The sequence below is a fragment of the Barbus barbus genome (assembly GCF_936440315.1).
Source record: "Barbus barbus genome assembly, chromosome: 6".
NCBI lineage: Eukaryota > Metazoa > Chordata > Actinopteri > Cypriniformes > Cyprinidae > Barbus > Barbus barbus.
The window spans coordinates 26,252,136-26,274,007 of record NC_136734.1 but is presented as its reverse complement, the minus strand read 5'-3'; the positions used below and the strand labels follow the sequence as shown (position 1 = coordinate 26,274,007).

Genomic DNA, 21,872 nt, shown 5'->3' with positions numbered 1-21,872 from the left:
ATACATCTTACGTTGCATCATCAAAGCAGGACAAACTCACCCTGTAACTCATTTCTCTCTCTTTCTTTCACCTGTTTAACTGGTTTAACAGGCAAGCTTTTTAAACAGTTTCTTAACATGTCAATTGTAATGCAGATACAAAAACAGTGAACAGAATTTTCCAGCACAACAGACATTGAGAAACTTTGAGAATTGATGCCATCAGACTGTCATTCTATATCACAAAAATGTTTACACATACACTGAAAAAAAAAAATTAAGGATAGTTGGTTGCAAACTATTTATTTGAGCTACATTTAATTGAAACAAAAAATATGTTGAAAGCTATCTAAATTTGTGTATTTAAATATAGCTAAAAAAAACTTGAGTAAATTCAATGAATAATTTTTTTTCAGTGAGATCACATTTCACACAATAACCCACACAATTTAAGAATTAAGGCAAGATAGCCTGATTGTTGAATATATTTAGACTGACAGTACAAACATCATTTATCACAGATTAATTGAAAGAAGGGAATAATGGACACACCTGCACACAGTCACAGACAAAACACAATCACATTTAAAAACGGTGTCTCAAATTTCTAATATGTGCATCAGGTATAGGTGTGTGTCTGACGTATTAATTTTATTTAGCAAGGCGTGTCTGTCAGATGACAAAAAATATAAGCAATAAAAACCTGTCACTCAAGAAGAAATTCTTCTCTGCTGCTGTACTTATTTAAGGTATTTTTATGCTTACAAATTCTCGTCATGGAATTAAGTTATCTGAACTTAATATTCTAAAAAGGATTTTAGGAGTTTGAGTATTACATTTAAACCTAATATGAAGTCAAAAGCAGAACTCACTACTAGCCTACTCATATGTGGCAGAACTAGTAAGCTGTTTTGTGAGCTATTCTGTTCTGAATTCAGCCAAAAAGTCTAATCAAATCCTGCTGCTAACTGATTAGTTAACGCAGATCAGCTGAGTGAAGGTGATAACTACACTGCTAGTGTCTAGTGAGCTGCTAGTCGTTCATAGGAACCTTCGTGGGATTCACTAATTAGAACTATGAGATAATAATATCAGTCACACATATAAACCTGTTCGTAGGATATTTAGCCATACAACCAGTAAAATCCACTGTTTTGGCTAGATTTCGTATCAGTTTTCTTCTCTGGTTTGTCATGGCCCTGAGGCTGAAGCGAAGGCGAGAACTGAGCACACTGAGGACTGAGGAGAGCAGAGCACGCTGGAGATTGACTGTTATCACCGTGTGCTGTGTGCTAGTCATAGCGACCTTGATAGTGGGGTTGTATTTTAGTAAGACTCTTGCCATGCCATTGTCCTTTCTCTGACACATAGTATAAAACATGCTCTCTGAAAATTCCCTTTTTGTTTCTTCCCAGCCGTTAAGATAGTGAATGACAAGTATTTCTTCTGCTCTGGCTCACTGAAGTTCATTTCAATAGAAAAGGCATGTGATGGAAAGGCTAACTGTGCAGGCGGTGAGGATGAAATCACATGTGTATCCGAACTGCGGACCACTGACACGTATCCAGGTGATAATGCACACATATGCTCTTAAAAATAAAGGTTCCTAAATGTTTTTTTTTATTGCAATGCCATCGTACAGGGTTCCCTAAAGAACCTAATAGTCAGTAGTTCTTAAAATAACTTTTAATTTTCTTATAAATTTCTAATGTGATAAACAGGTTTAAAAAATACAAATAAGAACCTTTATGTAAGAATCTATTTTAACCTTTTTCCACTGTAATGAAATGGAAGGGTGCCACTGATGTTAAAGGTTCTTCATGGGACCAGAGATGCTAATAAAGAACCTTTATTTTTTACACCCTTTTGAGAAATTTTAATTGTCCCCTGGCCTGGCTTTACTGAAGATGAACATGTGATTAATCTATATTTACCAATGTAGTGAGGCTGATGGGGGACAGACTGGTCCTGCAGGTGTTCACTAATGAGGGTGGATGGAGAACAGTGTGTGCTGATAACTGGAGGACAAAGCACACACGGCTAGCCTGTCAACAACTGGGCTATACAGCGTAAGCAGGGCGCACACACGGCACAATGGTTTAAAACCAATGACCATTCGTAAACTAAGCTGTAAAACCATATGTAAGTGCTGCCATACTGCAATATTTAAGAAATCTGATCACCTTTCCATTGATTGCAGTATAAAGCAGTGCTTACTTAATAGTGTTTGAGGAAATATTCCACTACAGGAGTCCACGAAGTACACGAGTCCCGGTAAGGAGTCTGATTTTCAACCCTCAAGACTCATTTGCTAGCGTCAGCAAAAACTCCACACGCTCTGACATCCAGAGTTTCCTCTCAGTCAGGTGAGAGATACTTGCAATGATCACATTGTAATTTATGTATTAAAATAACGATGTGCTCTCTCACAGTGACAGATGTTCCTCTGGCTTAGTGGTGTCTGTGTCTTGCTCAGGTAAATCTATCGAGATGTGTGTGGATCAGGTTTTGCATTGTTTTTGGCTTTTAATTCTGGGATTTGAATTTAATTGGCCACAGCACACACAAAATTGGACAGGAATGACAGGAAGTGGAATTTATTGAATTCCAGTTGAAAGACATTCAACATTCTGGCAAATTATCAAAGTTCTACAATGGTCCATCTATCTGTACATAAAGCTTTGAAAATTAATGGCCTTTTTTCACATTTTGTAAACTTTTGAAGAGTTTTACAAACTTCAAAATCAAAGTTGTTGGTTTTTTTTTTTACCCCCCCCCCCCCTTTTTCAGTTAATTTAATTAAACACAAAATCTGAATGTCAATTTTTTTTTTTTTTTTTTTTTTTTTTTTTCCAGTTTGCATTTTTTTTTTTTCAGGAATTAGGAAGCATATCTTGTTTGTTCATGTCTCTTATTATAAACATCTCCCCTGTGTTAATACAGACTGTGGAGAGGTGGTGGGAGAGGACCGTATTGTTGGTGGGGTGGACACCGCAATCGAACACTGGCCGTGGCAGGTTAGTCTTCAGTGGAACCACCAGCATGTTTGTGGAGGAGCATTACTGTCCAGGCGCTGGGTCATATCAGCTGCTCACTGCTTCACAGGGTAAGTCATTCACAAATGCAAGATGTGTTCTAGAACAGAATTTGTCAAAAGCATTATGATTTTATGTAGTTTTTCTCCTAAATATCTGTTGACTAATGAAATGTCTTAAATGGGTAAACCTAAACCAGTTGTTTATAATAATATTATTCTCTCTACAATAAGAAAACAAGTAAAAATGTGTTTAAATCTGACTATAGGTTAGTTGGTACACTTAGATGTTGTTTTGTGACTTGCTGGATCACTTTCTCTCACACAAACTCTTAGCCGGACACGAGAGCTGAGTCGATGGACTGTGGTGTTGGGTCAGACTGAAGTGGCAGGATCCAGGGGTGTCAGCGTAGAGACGATTGTTGTCCACAATAACTATAGTCGCTTGAGTAATGACTTTGACATCGCCATGCTAAAACTCACTTGGCCTGTCACTGTTGGTGGTACGGTACTTCATTCATCCATTCAGATTAACTGCTTTCATATATCAGAGATTTAAAATGAGACTAAATTATATAAGAGGGACATTTTAAGTTGCTTGAGTACCACTTCAGCATCTGTAACTATATTTTCCTCTATTTTACCTCCTTTTGCTGCTGGTTTGACATTAAAGATACTTTACAAAACCCCCCTCTTTTGAACAACAGCAAGATCTCTCCCATTTAAAACAAAAAAACAAAACACAAACAACAATAGTGGTTAATGGTTATGGTTCATAGAGAGCTCCAAAAAAACACGCATAACAAAACATGAACAAGGATCACCTACAGTATGTTTTGGTTATTTTTAACTTAATTCCTTTGAGAAGCCTCATTGTGTAATTACACGAGCATCCAAGAACTCGAAAGCAGTAATATCAGTAGTTGGTAAAGTCAGAGGTTTGTGATGTTCACCAAAGAATAAAAGCCCCAAATGAATGTTATTGGCTAAAGGTCTTATTTTCTGTATATCCTTAGACTCAACCTTGCCAGTTTGTTTACCCCCTCACCAGCTGTCTGTGAAGGAGATGCTTGTGGTGACTGGGTGGGGATTGCGCAAGGAGAAAGGTAAGAGGACGGGGCTTTGTCGCTTAATGTATAATTGGTCATTCAAATAAGGTGAGACTGTGACCTTCTACCCGTTTTAAATCAGAAATCCACCTTTTGTTCAGTTTCTCCTACATTCCCTATATTCTCATTTTACACAGGTGAGCTGCCCTCTGTGCTGCAGAAAGCTTCGGTGCCCCTGATTGACAGGTCAGAGTGTTCCAAGCCCTCTGTTTACGGTTCCGCCATAACTCCCAGAATGCTTTGTGCTGGATTCCTCAAAGGAAACATAGATGCATGTCAGGTAACAACAACAAATGAAAAGTCAAATACAGGCTCCCCTTCAGAGATGTACATCATTGGCTTTGTATCCAGAAAAAAGCCATTTCCAAATACATTGTCGCTCTCATTTTCAGGGGGACAGTGGGGGTCCTCTAGTGTACCTTTCATCTCGTTGGCAGTTAATGGGTATAGTGAGTTGGGGAGTGGGCTGTGGACGGGAGGGAAAACCTGGAGTTTACACTGATGTTAGTCAACTTCTCAACTGGATCTACACCGTAATGGAGGTACATTTCACATGATTTTGCACATTAATATTAATATATAAGAAAATATTTCATATTGAATGTCATGTTTCAGAGATGGCCATGAGAAGATGAACCATGGACGCATAACTTCATGCTTTCGTGACACAGGAGGAAAGACAAATCTCCTCCGAGTACAGAAATCAATGTTCTTGAATCTAGATGGTTCAATTTTATCATTAGTGACATAAGTATTATATCAAAATATCATGCTTTTTTTTTTTTAGTCTCCCTATTCACATTTCTTGTAAGTCTACTTTGTGTTCATTGTAAACCTGTTAAAGTACTTTGTGTTTTAATTTTTTTCTGACCGAAAGCAATAAATAAAATAAAGCTCTTTCTTGATGCATTTACTAATCCAGCACACATCACAACCTTTGTATTCAAAATTTCTTTTTTTTTTTATTTATTTGTTGCTTATTATAGAGAAATACAATATGCATGACTGTGCAGTCCCATGGGGAATAACAGGCCTGCACACTTTAAGGAAACAATGGGATCAATAATTCTGGATTATGGGCTGAGAGGAGCATCTATGATACAGCATGTTTTACAGGGACTAGTGTTGTCAAAAATATCGATATTTCGATAAATATCGATACTGAAATATCTGAACGGTACCAATATTAATTTCCCGAAGTATCGATACACCGATACTAGCCGAGCTGTCACTTTCACTTCTCTCCAAAGGCGCGTGGACAAGCACCACACGTGACCGCACTCGTCTCCTTCGCTCTGGTTATATAGCAAAAGTGAAGTGAATAGAACGATGACTGCTCTGGTTGTTAAAGAACACAGCAGGAGCGCTATCTGTAGGATCTATGATCTCCGCGATGCAGAGAACGCGCACGGAATCCAGTCATAAAAACGGAATTTACAGTTTAACGCGGAATGTCACGGAATTTGTCAAAGTTTGGATTAATCAATCAAATCGCGATATGGACTAGTATCTGTAAATATTAAGGTGCAAAAGTCGATTTAAATATGAATCCTGCATGTTCTGCGCGTCTCTGTGTGAATGTGCTGCACGTGCGGTTGTGTTTACTAATGTGGCGCTCGCGGTGATTTCAGCGTCTGCCGTCTCAATGAGGACATAAATACATCAACAATATCTCCAGAACTGATCTGAAAGGCACTTTACGAGCATTTTACCATTTAATTTGAGTAAAACTAGCGTCATATCATACACACACAGAACTTTAGAAGTATTCACGGCAACCCGTCAAAATAAAAGTTCGGTTTAACTTAGCCTTAGTAGAATGTACATAATACTACTACTTACTACTACTGTTAATTTTTTTTAAGAAATAATCACAAAATATTTAAAATTTTAATAGTAAATCCCCTTCATTTGCCAAAAATGTAAATGTTTAATTTTCATTAATTCAAATATAAATGAATTAAAATTGTTTTATGCCTTCATCTGATATCCAGTAAAATTTAAATACACAACACAGAATTTCTGAGGGGGAAAACACATTTCATAAGGCTACTGTAAGAATAAATAAAAATTGTTTGTATGCATTCAAATAATAGACATGCTAAAACACAGAATTTGGTAACAATAAAACATAAGGTGAGAAAAATTGAATTAGACATGCATTTAGATTAATAGCATTTAATTTGACCATTAAAAAAAAAAAGAGTCCAGAAAAATTCAAACGAAAAAAAACGGAATCCAGAAAAATTTAAATGGAAAAAATTGAATGTAGAAAAAAATAAATGTTATGAAGCAAATGAGAATATCAACAAATAGACCTTTGGATTTTAATTAGTACATGTATTAGTAAACGTTAGTTTCAATTAACATTTAACTAAGATTAATAAAAGATTAATAAATAAATCAACAAATGCAGTACCTCAAGACATTTTTTTGTTCATGTAAAATATACCGCATGTTCTCGACTTGTTACATTTATCTTTAAGTTAAAAAAATTACCCCCTTAATATTGTGGCAGTTTTTTTCTCCGTGGTATCGAAAATGGTATCGAGTATCGATATTTTTCAAGGTATCGTATCGAAGTTAGAAATTCCAGTATCGTGACAACACTAACAGGGACTGATGTCAAACAATGTCTACTGTGTGTTAAGCTATCAGGTTTGGTGTTACAAATTGCAAGTTTGTCATTTTCCAAACAGTACTCCTAAGGCAGTGTTCTTCTGACTCTGTGGGCTTTTGAGTCCTTGAGGCCTCTATTCCCCTTGGTCTTACATTTTTGTCTCAACAGTCTGGTGTAGCTCAGTTTTCCTAAAGCATCTGAATGTGTCTGATTCAGTTGAAAAATACTCTGTACATTTTACTAGTTTGGGTTTATCAATGTAACACATTTCCCCATCCATCTGAGTGATTTAAGTGATCAACTGAAATTAACTGAAGAAAATCAAACCAGCCATCCACCTATTAATTGGTTTCTCCCACATCCTCTATTATTGCTTTGCCTCAGGCATTTCCTCATTCAGGTTATCCACAAACTTTCACAAGTTTTTAGAATGACAGGTTGTGTGAAATGACATGCACAATATCATGTTGAGGTCTCAAAAGATTAACAGAGAAATACTTTTTAGGAAAAACATTCACTTCAAATAACGATGGAAACTTGCCCTTTACAGTCACCCCTAATGTCTGTGGTTTGGTTGAGAAATGTGCGATTATAACAATTAGGCCATGACTACTGCCAAGCTTGACAAATAACTTGAATGCAACCAAAACTGATAGGTTGTTAATTAACATTAATAAAAAGCCCAATATCAAGCAGAATATCGAACTCTTTCACTGAGCGACCTGAGAAAACCTCAACTGTTCCGAAATTAAAAAAACATTAAATGCAGAAATATTAAATGCAAGTTCAGCACAATGATATGAAAATGTTTGAATAAGAGGTAGTACAAGTGCTCTGAAAACGTATGAATGTACCTTTCCGATATTTCTCCTATTAAAAAGAAACTAAAGAGCCCTCTAAATGTGTATTGCTTTACTGACCTGTGTGCCATAACATTATAATAAAAAAAAAAAAAATTTGAGGATCAATAACATTATCAGAACTGATTGTTAAAGTGACCCTTTAACAAACAGAATAACAATAATTTCAGCTACTCCCCTTTACAATGTTAAATATAATTGCTGTTTCAATAGACATTTAGTGATGTTACATGGGGGTATGAGAGGACAGCTACTAGATATACGGTACACATTGCTTTTAGATTTTTTCAGGTCCAAATATGGTATAAATTTACCAGATTTTCTCTACTGTTTTTTTGTGCTCTATAGTTACAACCTCTGACTAGATTGTTCAGCTGGAGTTAACTCCTTTTGGCACTGAAAACAAGCGGCTTTTTCAAGGAAGACTTTCATGACCAACATCACCCAAGATTCGCAGTAAAATTCACTAATAATTGCAAAATCCAAAGACCTGTAAAATTCTTCAAGCATTCAGTAATAAATGGTGAGCTCTCTAAAGAAGATCAATAGATTTGTTTCAATGGTTTCTTTATATTAATAACTTTGCTAAATATTATATCTCACTAAATGATATTTAACTAAAAGAGATAACATGATGGGATAATCTGTTGTCAGTCATTTAGTGTTTTGTACAGCACCTCTGAATTTCAATAACAGATTATTGGGACATTTTATCTATTGATTAATCTTATTTCATTATTATTGAATGAACAGACCTCACCAGACTTGCTTGACGTCAGTCCCTTCTCGTGTCCACCGAATTCCCTGAATCCTTCAAGTGAAAGTTTGAAATGCTTATTAGCTAAACTTCTGAAAATCTGTGAGACTATATCCAGTCATGTTATTAATTATTAAATCTATATTTACATCATATATACTGTTTCATTTAGTTAGTTGTTTTGCATGAATGTATGATGATGAGTTTATTGCCTTTAAATATTGCATTTTCATTACGTCATAGGGTGAGCTGCATGGTTCTCAGGTCACAGTATGTCTGTTTGCATCGAAAGGTTATTTTTTTTCCTTTTTGGTATTCCGATTTTGTTTATCATGGAAATTCACCAAGCTATTTTTTAGTTTCAAAGCTGATGATAATTATGTTCAGTATTGTTTCAATATTTCAATAAAAAAGCATTACATATAAATTTTCTACTGTTAGTCAGCCATGTACTCCTAAAACTTCTGGCCATTTAACACATGCAATAATGCATTGGAAATTATTTGAAGCAGCATTTTCAGCGTTTCATTCAGGGATTTCTCTAAGAGGATGCTGATTTCTACGGATGGTCAAGTATCATTCATTAGCTTGTATTTATTTATTATTAACTGTTTGGTGGCTTTTGCAGGTTTGCAGCTTTTTTTTTCTTTTTTCTTTTATTTTCTTTTTTTTTTGCATTGTAATGTTCTGCATTGATTCAGTCATCCTCGCCAAAAGGTGGCTAGCGTTAACAGGCACCTGTGTTTCATTTTCAAGCAAAAACGGTTATGAGGTTTATTTTGAACTGGACTCAAGACTGTTCAAATAAGGCCTAATTCTCCCTTCATGCTTATTACAATCAGAGTTCTGCTGATTTTTATTCATGTTTTGCTCTATTGAGAGGTACTGCATTAAAACATGCAGTTTCATAAACCAGCTATACAGTCTGTCTCTGTCAGTGAAACAATGCAAATCACTGTTGCATAACTGATCTTTCTACAACAGATATATTTTCAAAGTTGATGGCCATTCGACAAACAGCACTGCATGTTTTGTTTTTTTAACATAAGAAACCTGTACTCCTTTCACAACTATTTTAGTCACATGTCTACAGTACAAATGAGGCCATGGGCCCTTCACAGTTTTACAGTCCAGTTCAATGAACTAAATGAATAGCAAAGCTACATTTATCCCTGTGTCAAGCATTGTTGAAGAAAATATTTCAATTTTCTATCATAAGAATAAATACAGCCCACAGATTCGGTGTGGGCCAAGAAACTAAAGTGCGCGAGGCTGCATGGGTGGTGCATATTTAAAATGCATATATGAATTGAAATATATGCAGAAATACATTATGCCCCTCTTTTTATTCATATCCGTGTTTATGCATCAACTAAATGTTTAAAATGAGTCATGTGAATATCATCCATGGAAATGTTATGAATGAAAATCTTGTTTAATACTATGATTGCTCAATATCATAAAAACATAAGTATAGCATTTGCAAACACGGATGAAAATAAAAAGAGAGGGCACAGCATGATGGCTGATCCATGTTTTCACATGCATGTGGGACTGTGTTTGGTTGCACGCTGTCATGCTTTCTTTGGTGTAGATTTGGAGCCCGACAGACCGTTCTCTGTGTTATCAATCCCTGAGGAGGTGACAAGGCAGTCCTTACTGAAAAATAGAGAAAGAAATAGGCACAATGAGAGGAAGATAATATATAGATATTATACATACTACTATTACTAACATATACATTTTTATATAAATTGTTTTATAATTCTTTTTTATTGTCAAGCAATGCCATATCTGGAAAAGGGTACAAGAATTTATGCTTATGAGTAAATCCTAAAGGTTGCCATGAACTCACTTTTTTTCCTCAATCTTTGCGAGAACAAACAGAGTGAAGTTCTTTATCAGCATGAAGGCCATTAACAAAGCGATGAATCCGCCAACACAGGAGGCAATGATGATGGTAAGTGTTTTATCAACCTCCCTTACTGAGAATGTGATAAAAAAGGCAAACAGAGTTATTTTAATAATGACCTTGAAGTGTGACGTTCATGTATCATTCTCTCACTGTAACTCCCTCTCTTCCCACCCTGCAACACTTACATTCCTCTACTACATATAGAGTGAAAATGGCGCTGTGATTCTTGCCCTTCTCTTTGGGGTTTTTGCCAAAGCAGGTGTAGACGCCTGCATCCTCAAATGTTATATTCCAAAGCAGGATGGAGATGTTATTTTCTTTACTGGAGCCAACATACTCCACCCTCTCATGGAAAATGTTCACTTTATTTGGCTCCACATGATCCGTTGGAATTACAGAATCAGCCATCTAATTGGGAAACAGATGTCAGTTATTAATGTTAAAATGAGCCTATGTAAATTTCAGCTAACACTGGCTCAAGATATACATTTTGTCTTTGAGACAGTCTGAAGTGTAAATTTATATCTTAATATATTGATAACTCCAACTCCTCTCCTTGACTTTGAAGACTGATACTTGAAAGGACACTTGTAACGTGCTGCACAGAACATGAAACTGAGAAACAATATCAGGTCAATGGAATGATTTGTAAGGAACGGTTCCCCTTCCACTTCATGTGCCCTTGAAGGCACACAAAACCAGCTCAAGATAAAGTAAGGTTTGCCATTTATATTTCCATCTAATCAATGTTAGACTTAGCAACAGTAACTCATTTTAAAATTAGGCTATGTTTTGAATGTTGTCTAAAGTGATTAAAATCTGAATAAAAGGTGAATGAAAAGAATAATCCACATTGAGCAATTAATTATAATTAATGATTAATTATATTATTATTACGCGACTGCTTACCAAATAGCCTAAATAAATATGTTGACAGGAAATACTGAATGAAAATATTTGGTAAATTTACCTGTATACTATCCTAAAGCATTGGTCTCAGTTCCTGGAGGGCCACAGCTCTGCACAGTTTAGCTCCAGCCCTAATCAAACACACCTGATCCAACTAATCAAGCTCTTCAGGATCACTAGAAACTTCCAAGCAGGTGTGAGTTGAAGCTGGTTGGAGCTAAACTCAGAGATGTGGCCCTCCAGGAATAGAGTTTGAGACCTCTGTCCTAAAACTTCCGCTATGAAAACAATCCATTACAACATTACAAAACAATCGGCAGTGACAAAACCAACACTGCAGCAATATTACCAGTAAATGTACTGAAGTCCTCTGAAGTTATTGTACCCTAACTAAAATCGATAACTGTGACGTAAGATGGCGGCAGCTGCGTTTGTATGAAAGCGAGCGAGTCCGCGGTCAAATTAAGGAATGTCTGACCGCTGGATGGTGCAACATAAGAACATGCTCATGAGATCAATGCCACAAATGTACTTATTCGATTAGTAACCAAAAAGAGCACAAATACTTTTTTTAAACAAAGAAACACAAAAATACTAAAAACCTTATTTTTCAGGTTTAAATTAGGCAAAACTTTTAAATCACAAATTTTCAATGTGGTCTCAAACTATTGATCCCCCAGTACAGTTTGTTGGTAAGTAGGCATATTATTAAATATTGGTTGTGTCTGTGTGTAATATCTAATCTAATCTAATTTTATATTTTATTTTATGTTTTATATTTTATATTTTATATTTTATTTTATTATTTTATTTTGCTAGTCATGGCCTAATGGATAGGGAGTCGTAACCCCAAGGTCTCGTCCAATTTCAATACCACGACGGAGGTGAGACCCTTGAGCAAAGCACCAAATCCCCAACTGCTCCCTGGGCGCCACAGCAATATGGCTGTCCCCTGCCCCGGGTGTGTGTGTGTTCACTGCTGTGCATAGCACAAATTCCAAGTATAGGACACCATACTTGGCTATATGTCACTTCACTTTTTTCATTATTCTATTCTATTCTATTCTATTCTATTCTATTCTATTCTATTCTATTCTATTCTAAGCAAATGACATGCAATTATAAGCAATTGTGATTGTTAAGCTGAATATCTGTTACCTTCTGCATGGTGCCATTATCATTGTACTCCCATTTGAAGTAGAGGTCAGTGATCCCAATACAGCTGGCATAGGTGCAGGGCAGAAGGACTGTGCTGCCGTTCACTGCTTCTAGAAATGGAACCTTACCAGTAGACATCTCCAGAGCATGAACGCAACACTCGCCTGAAACAGGAAGAGAAAACAGATGAAGACGGAACACATTCCTAGACATGCAGTGTCATTATCAAAACCTGAAGAAAAAGAAGGAAGTCTATCAAAGGTCATTAAGATCTATTAATCGCCTCTGGCTTGCTTAGTTGGGGACGCTTCATTTCCAGCGATATCGTCGACCTGATTGCAAAGACACTATTTAAACTTATTGACACATTATTTTCCTTTTTTGATATTGTGCAGTGCTTTGACACAATTTGCATTGTAAAAAGCGCTATATAAATAAAGGTAAAAAAAAATAAAATAAAATAATGACAAACTGACATATGCACAAACACATATACAATGCACCCATTTATTCTCTCTTGCTTTCTCTCATAAAGGTTATGTTGAAGCTCCATTTACTCCACAACCTTCTAGTTACTAGCCCAGAGTGTTATCTACTATAATACGGCTACCTGTATACTGTATGGTGTGCTGCCAACCTTTGGAAAACGTATGTCAAATTTTAGTGGTTTGCTCAGTGATCATGTTACAAAAAAATAAATCATGTATTAAAAAATGTGTGAGAATTTATAGTGTCAGTAAATATAATTAGTAAGAAACCTATCAACAGCCCCCAAACAACTCATTCTTTTTCAGTTGTGGTATAGAAACCACACACACACATGTTGGTTTTTGTGGTTTATGGGGACTCTCCATAGGCGTAATGGTTTTTATACTGAACAAACTGACTTTGTGCATTTTTAGATTTTCAAAAAAAACACCATTTAGTATGTTTTTTTTAAGCCTTTTGAATTACGGGGACATAGGCAGTGTCCTCATAAACCACCTTCATATTGTAATACCTCTGTCATAACCATGTCACTATACAAATTTGTGTCCTCATAAACCACATAAACTTGCACACACACACACACATACACACACACACACACACACACACACAGGGTAACACTTTAGAATAGGGAACACTTATTCAACAAATATTCTATTATTCAATACAACTTTTCCCTCAATAAATTCCTAATTTGCTGCTTATGAATAGTTAGTAAGGTAGTTGTTAAGTTTAGGTATTGGGTAGGATTAGGGATGAAGAATAAGGTCATGCAGAATAAGGCATTAATATGTGCTTAATTAGTATTAATAAATGGCTAATATTCTAGTAATATGCATGCTAATAAGCAACTAGTTAACAGACCTTAAAATAAAATGTTACCAAAAACGGTAATACCAATAATAGTGAAAAAAATAAAAAAATGAATAATAATAATAATAATAACAATACTTCAATAATGTTAATGATACAAATAAATAATATAAACAATCCACAAAAACAATTTATGGACAGTTCTCTGAGGTGTTTTCTACCATGCAGAACAAAGCTTATGGAGTTTGAATATGCCAGCGTGTAGGTTCATATAACAGCTTTCACATTTCAGATGTGGTTCTACAGAGATACTGTTTCATGCGCATAGCATTTTTATTCATCTATATATAACTTTTTCTGTTCTTGGTGTTTACGATTACTTTTATGGTCTTCTATTACTGTGAAATGTGTAAGAGGCATAATTTAATGAGTGATTTAATTATATACATGTTCTCTTGCTTCATTGTGAGAATCAATTTGTTGATATTCATGTTATATGGTTTTGTTTGGTATATGGTACAAGTTTGAGTGCAGTTTTGCAAGCTGATAGTGAAACTGCATGTATGAATATTGAAAGTACATATACATAATATACACAGAATATATAACATCTATAACTGTAACTATAAATGTATTACTGTAGATGAGAACCAAGCAGGCTGTGGTGACCTTACATACACACCTGGGCTCTCTGACGTCAGGAGTCCAGAAGTTTGCTTGGCACACAATGTGACAGAATGAACATGTGCCGGCGTAAGAGTGCTGAGTTTACACAGCTGTGTAACTCGTCAGGAAAGGTTACATGAGCAGTGAAGAGGTCCTACCAATCAACTGTACCCTTTCATGAGAGATATTTTAAACCGGGACATGAGTGATTGTGGAAACACTGTGTACTCAATGTTGATTTAATCAACATGCTTGTCAACATGTATTCTAAGAGACATTGTGCTTCCGTTACAGAAATGTAGCTTGCTGTTTTACACCAGGGAAACATTTAATTACATATAAAAAGATGAGGTAAATGTCTTATGAGACCTAATGATTCTCAGTAATGTGTCTTACAAAATACCTTAGGAGATAGGCAATAAAAAAAGAAAATAAATAAAAATAGGCATAAATTAGAATATTTTCTTTTACCATAAAATATAGAGTTACGGTGTGAAATAAATGTAGATAGCAAACCCCAGATACTCTGAAACTATATGATGAAAAATATTTCAAAGTGTCGTAAGCAGTTTGCCTCAAACAGTCATGATTTTCAGACATAGCTGCTCGATTCTAGAGCCTATTTAATGGTATCTTCAGCTTCTTGTCTTTCATCTCAGCTCTCTTAAAAATCTGTGATTAACTCAGCATGAATAAAGATCTATGATACTCCCCTTTACCAGCCATGAAACAAAATTCCTTACTGTAAGTCTCATCTTGCAGTAGTCCAAAGTATGTTCTCTAGAGCAATTCTCACACACATAATTGTCTGTCACTGATTCACAACCATAATATGCCATCATAACTCACAAACAAAATTTTAACTTGCCATTTAATTATCTGTAAATTGAATGTATTGTTTGCTCTTTGAAGACAATAAAAAGTATGAATCATTAAAAAAGATCTTGCAAATAAAGCAAGCAAGAAATATTCAGCCCCGTCACGCCACATTCAAAAATAAATACAGCTTGATTTGTGACATGCAAGGCCAAACTTAAATGATAAAACATGTAAGCATTAAACATGTAAACATTTTAACATGATCAGAAAGAGAGTATTGAGTCAGATCTGAAATGACATGACGGTGGGCAAATTATAACTCTAACCACAGCTTCCTGTGAGTAGTTCAATTTTCAGGGCCATTTGAGCCACTAAACTAATGCTGACTTTAACACTTCACTCTACCTCTTCTCTGCAATGCAACATTAGGAGATGGAGATGTGCGTGTCTGTGTTTAGGACATCAGAGAACTGCACAGACTTTGCAAGCTCACTGCTTTTAATAAGAATTTTCAATATGAATTATTACTACAGTTAGTACAGGAATCGGTACTAGTTCATACTCTATGACAAGAACAGGAATTCAGTTTTTTGAGCTTATTTTTGTAAATCAAAATCACAACTGAACATTATAGTTAACAACAGCATGTTTTCAATAGGAGAAGGTGGAGGAGGGTCTTACCAATGATGAGTGTGAGCAGAAGACAGGACGCTGTTCTTTCTGAAGGCAGACCACCACCACCGCCTCCTCTCAGACGTCCTCTGCTCTGTGTCTCCATCCTCACTTCACTTTCTTCTCCCTTCTTTTTGTCACGTGCAACTGTCTTCCTCAGAAGTTCACGTCCAGTTTCGTCAGTTTCCCAGAAAGTAAAGACTCCTGTATGCTTCTCAGCAGTTGTGCACTAGATAAATCTGTGCTTGCAGTTCCTAACATCAAACATAAAATTCCTCTGTCAAAGGCCTGTCCAGGTCTCAAGAGATCTGGAAGAACAAGGATCTGCCCAGCTGGGAAGAAGTAGTTTCTAGAACTCCATCTGGCTCCGTTTTTCGGTTGCCCTCTGAACTGTAAAACGGGAAGTTTTGAACAGGAGGGCAGCAAGACTCAAGTACATACAAATAAAACCACTCTACAAATCCCTGTATTAAAAACGTGATCCCACAACTATAGCTCTATCTGTTATAACCTCAACAAGAGAGTCCAGCTGACAGAATCAACTCAAGTCAGCAAGTTTTGACCATAATTTGGTTCAGATAAAAGCATCTAAAGCATACATTCAAATTTATATACACACACACAAACTAGTTTTTATTAATATTATTGTTTTTTCTTTTATTATTATCTTAGTACATTTATGTATATTTTATCTTATTATTTTTATCTATGTATCTAACTGACATAATAATATTATTATATGCATTATTATTTACATTTGTTAAATTATATTAATAATATATATATATACAAACACACACACACACACACATACATATTACAACTACAAAGAAGCACAAAGGACCTCATATCTTGGTTCTGATTGCAGTTACTGTAAAGATGAACACACTGAACTTTTGAATAAGTCCATTATTCAGCATTATAATAAACATTTCTGACTACAAAAACCCAACCAAAATGTTTGCAAATGACTCAAGAGCTGAGTGTTTTTGTGTTTTGTTGAGTCAGCATGTGTGTGTGTGTGTGTGTGTGTGCATGTGTCTGTGCCGTATCTCTGTTAAGCAGGTAAATCTGTGTGTGCTGTTTGGAGAAGCAGAGGGCATCAGTCCACAGAATATGCTGCACACAAATCCGCAGTGCTTTGGTCCTGATAATGCTCACACACGCACACAAACACCCTCCGACACACACACACACGCACTCTCACCGATGCACCTTTTGAGGGACACACGCAATCCAGCTGGTAAAACAAAAGTGAAGAGCATTGAAGCACTGAGATTCAAGATTCAAGATTCAAGAGTTTTATTCGTCACATACACAATTATAAAGAGTATAACCAGCAGTGAAATGTAAGTCAGGTCCGCTCCAAGGACAGTGCAATTATATAGTATACAAATATTAAGAAAAAGAAAAGTATATAAAAGAAATTTAAAAATAACTTTTAAAAGAAATAAAATAAAAGATAAAAAAATATAAATATAAATATAAATGTGCAGGTCAGTATGTTGTTGACTTAAATAGTAATATAAGAGGAATGTGCAAAAAAGTTGTACAGGGTATTTAAATAGCAGCAATATGAGGTAGAGAAAAAATATGAATAGCTTATTGATGGTGATATTTACATAGAGTCGTGAGATGTTATGACACAGAGTTAGAGTTTAGGAGCCTGATGGCCTGGGGGAAGAAGCTCCTCCTAAGTCTCTCAGTTTTTGCCATCAGGCTACGGAAGCGCTTACCAGATGGAAGCAAAGTGAATAGACGGTTACCAGGGTGATTAGAGTCCTTTATGATTTTGACAGCTCTACTTTTGCAGCGTTTGAGGTAGATGTCCTGCAGAGAGGGGAGAGCAGACCCTGAGATGCACTCAGCTAAGCCCACAACTCTCTGTAGTGCTTTGCAGTCCTGATTGGAGCTGTTTCCATACCACACTGAGTCAATACACTTTCTATGGTCCCTGAATAGAAAGTTTTCAGGATTGCTTGTGAGACCCTGAATTTCCTCAGCTGTCGCAGATGGTACAGTCTTTGCCTGGCTTTCTTAACCTGTGTTTGGATGTGTGTAGTCCAAGTCAGGTTCTCGGAGATGTTTACACAGAGGTACTTGAAGCTACTCACCCTCTCCACAGGGGTCCCACTGATCATAAGAGGCCGCTGCTGTCTCTTCCTAAAGTCCACACTGGAGGTCTGAGGACAACTGCAGCTAGTCTGTCCAACAGCAGCCCCCCCCCCCCCCCCCCTCCTCCCCTCTCTCTCTCTCTCTCTCTCTCTCTCTCCCACTCCGAAAAATCGGCTAAAATCTGGCTGACACTCAACTTTTCCCCTCCTTGGCTGACTGCCTGTCTCCCTTCTTTCCTCTCACCCCTTCTATCTCTGCTTTTTTCCTCCCTCCTCCTCTCTCTCTCTAAGCAGTAAATGTGGGTTCAGGTTGTTAGGCAGTGTTATTTGGGGTCCGGAGTCTCTTTTTAGAGAGGCAACAGGGAGGACAGCTCCAGAAAGAAACATGAGGGGTCCGCTGGCACCACAACTGCTGGGATACACATCGATTAACGATGACAGGGTGACAAGAGTTCGTTAGACCCCTATCAACAAGAGTGACACGCATCACTGTCCCATACTGTGGAAGACACATAAATGAATCTAAGCAGACTGTATGTGTGCGTGTTTGCCTGTAAAGTCACTGCGTCTTTGAATATGTGTCTTTGTCCCTCTCTTACACATCCATGATAAATTGGTAGAGCTCAAGCTCCTTGCCCTGCCGGCGCCGCCTAAGCTCCTTGCCCTGCCAGCTCCACCCAAGTTCCTGGCACTGTCGGCTCCACTCAAGCTCCTTGCCCTGCCAGTTCCGCCCAAGCTCCTTGCTCTGACGGCTCCACCCTTGCTTCCTGTCCTGCTGGGGCCGCCCTTGTTGCCTGCCAAGCTGCTGGTCCCGCCCTGGCCTCCTGCCGGGGTTCCAGAGGCGCTAGAGCCCCACTGGTCCGTCCCTCCGGCTCCACCCTGGCCCTCAGCCAGGACTCCAGAACTGCTGGAGCCTCCCTGGCTCAACCCTCTCATCCCTCCCTGGACCCTTCTAGAGACTACCTGGGCTTATTTACTGGAACTGGCTTGGCTTCCCTCCCTCCCACCCTTCCTTGTCTCTGTGTGTTGACCCCTGTCTGTCTTGTGTTCTCATGTTGTGCTAGTCTTGTCATGTTCCTGTCTTGTTTTTGGTGTCCTCATTAGGGACGCCAGGTGGAATGTTAGTAGTTAAACATTCCATTGCAACTGTTTAACAATAGAATGTAATAATATTCAAAACAATATCCAGTCATGCAATCTACTGCAGAGATGCAAACAAGGGGGAACACACACACACACACACACACACATACTAGTTTTTATTAATATTATTGTTTTTTCTTTTATTATTATCTTAGTACATTTATGTATATTTATATCTAACTGACATAATATTATTGTATACATTATTATTTACATTTGTTAAATTATATTAATAAAATATATATACAAACATACACACACATACATACATATTACAACTACAAAGAAGCACAAAGGGCCTCATATCTTGGTTCTGATTGCAGTTACTGTAAAGATGAACACACTGAACTTTTGAATAAGTCCATTATTCAGCATTATAATAAACATTTCTGACTACAAAAACCCAACCAAAATGTGTGCAAATGTCTCAAGAGCTGAGTGTGTTTGTGTCTTGTTGAGTCAGCATATGTGTGTGTGTGTGTCTGTGCCGTACCTCTGTTAAGCAGGTAAATCTGTGTGTCCTGTTTGCATCAGTCCACAGAATATGCTGCACACAAATCCGCAGTGCTTTGGTCCTGATAATGCTCAGACACGCACACAAACACCCTCCGACACACACACACACACACACACCGATGCAGCTTTTGAGGGACACACGCAATCCAGCCGGTAAAACAGAAGTGAAGAGCATTGAAGCACTGGAGGTCTGAGGACAACTGCAGCTAGTCTGTTCAACAGCAGCCCCCCCCCCCCCCCCCCCCCTCTCCCGCCCTCTCTGAAAAATCGGCTAAAATCTGGCTCACACTCAACTTTTCCCCTCCTTGGCTGACTGCCTGTCTCTCCCTTCTTTCCTCTCACCCCTTCTATCTCTGCTCTTTTCCTCCCTCCTCCTCTCTCTCTCTAAGCAGTAAATGTGGGTTCAGGTTGTTAGGCAGTGTTATTTGGGGTCCAGAGTCTCTTCTGCATTGCAGTTTTTAGAGAGGCAACAGGAAGGACAGCTCCAGAAAGAAACATGAGGGGTCCGCTGGCACCACAACTGCTGGGATACACATCGATTAACAATGACAGGGTGACAAGAGTTCGTTTGACCCCTATCAACAAGAGTGACACGCATCACTGTCCCATTCTGTGGAAGACACATAAATTAATCTAACCAGAATGTACATGTATGTGTGCGTGTGTAAAGTCACTGCGACTTTAAATATGTGTCTTTGTCTCTCTCTCACACATCCATGATAAATTGGCAGAATTGAGTTTCCTATGACTCTGCACTTCTCAACCCCACCCCCTCTGGTATTGATAATAGGCTGCACCAGCAGTGTCAGGTTTTCCTGGATCAAGGCAACTGTCATCTGAAACCAGAAATGCTGTACTTGGGACTCCTGGTAATCCATGTAAACTAGGATGTGCTGTAAATGGGTGTGAAGAGCTGCATTTGTATTTACTGGTGAATCATTGGAACAAGAAGCCACGATGAGTGTGAATTTTTCTTAGGCTAAACAAAGGACCAATAATCAGTTATTTAAATATTGAGGAAATATCAAGCTGTCATCTGCCATATTCCAGGACCATTTGTTGTTAGGATATCAAAAAGTTTGCTATATTTAGCTAAAAGTTTTACAAGTTAATAGCTACATTTTTAAGCTGATCTGCCTCAGCAGGCTAACAGTGCTCGTCAAGATTAAAATTACTGAGATGGTTAATCAAATCAAAGAAAAGTCTTTATTGCTCGTAAAGGCTTTTACTGTTCATGGAAACTGAACAATCATGCCTGCATGACACTTACATTTTAACTATGAAATAGAGCAATTTATGACACCAGTAGCTAAACATTCCATTTCAACTGTTTAACAATAGAATGTAATAATATTCAAAACAATATCCAGTCATGCAATCTACTGCAGAGATGTAAACAAGGGGGAAAAAGGTGAGAACAATGCGCGGATCGGGGGCATGCTCCACACTGAATTTATTTTATAGATATTTGGTTTACATGCTCATTTTTATTTAAATATTGTCCAAAACTGTAATTTTTCTCACACACACACATGTTTGTTTTTGTGAAAAGTGGGGACATCCCATAGGCGTAATGGTTTTTATACTGTACAAACTGTATGTGCTATTGCCCTACACCTACCCTACACCTAAACTTAGATTAAGATATTAATATGTGCTTTACCAGCACTAATAAACAGCCAATATGCTAGTATGCATTGTTTTTTGTTTTTGTTTGTTTTTTGTGAGAAATCTTGTACCATTATGTGTGCAAGCTCCGCTTCTTGTTGAACTTTGATATTTTTTTGAGTTTGCACGCCATATTATAGTATCTACTAACTTCTACAGTATTTGGCTGTGATGCTTAAGGTTATGGTCACACTTCATTTTAAGGGCCAATTTTCACCATTAACAACGCATTAACTTTGACTTTTGCCTCAATAAACTTGCTCCTTATTAATAGTTAGTAAGGTGGTTGTTAAGTTTAGGTATTGGGTAGGATTAGAGATGTAGAATATGATCATGCAGAATATGTGCTTTATAAGTACTAATAAACAGCCAATATGTTAAAAACAGGCATGCTAATAAGCAACTAGTTAAAAGTGAGAATTGGTCCCTAAACTAAAGTGTTTCATATTTTTTAAATATTTGGTGGAAGTTTGAAAAACAGAAATACAAAATTAATTGTTGAAATTTTCAATATAAAGATTTGAAGTTTGAATTTTTGATAATGTTGATGGAAAATTCTATATATAGTTTAAACTGGAAGTGAAAATTATAGTGAAAATTGGTCCCATCTTACAGTACGCTACCAAAAATC

At 37.1% G+C, this 21,872-nt stretch overlaps 2 protein-coding genes across 3 annotated transcripts; one reads left to right on the top strand and one right to left on the bottom strand.

Moving 5' to 3' along the window:
* Positions 1–1,172: 1,172 nt before the first annotated feature.
* On the top strand, positions 1,173–6,934 carry LOC306870751 (transmembrane protease serine 4-like; the record flags this gene model as incomplete). Its single annotated transcript, XM_079418173.1, has 11 exons — positions 1,173–1,308; positions 1,395–1,547; positions 1,922–2,048; positions 2,229–2,345; positions 2,412–2,455; positions 2,923–3,085; positions 3,350–3,516; positions 4,030–4,119; positions 4,260–4,402; positions 4,515–4,664; positions 6,911–6,934. The coding sequence occupies 11 exons, from the start codon at positions 1,173–1,175 to the stop codon at positions 6,932–6,934; spliced, it is 1,314 nt and encodes a 437-aa protein (XP_079274299.1).
* Positions 6,935–7,646: 712 nt separating this feature from the next.
* LOC306871394 (sodium channel regulatory subunit beta-4-like) lies at positions 7,647–19,793 on the bottom strand. Of its 2 annotated transcripts, none has more exons than XM_079419282.1 (6): positions 19,551–19,793; positions 15,810–16,054; positions 12,342–12,505; positions 10,460–10,682; positions 10,215–10,344; positions 7,647–10,018 (listed from the first exon to the last, which is right to left on the bottom strand). In XM_079419282.1, exons 2-6 carry the CDS (start codon positions 15,904–15,906, stop codon positions 9,934–9,936), a joined length of 699 nt encoding a protein of 232 aa, XP_079275408.1. In that variant the 5' UTR covers positions 15,907–16,054; positions 19,551–19,793; the 3' UTR covers positions 7,647–9,933. The 2 variants fall into 2 exon arrangements, with proteins under 2 accessions (XP_079275408.1, XP_079275407.1); XM_079419281.1 differs by having other exon boundaries at positions 15,810–16,190; positions 19,551–19,786.
* Between the last annotated feature and the right edge of the window lie 2,079 nt (positions 19,794–21,872).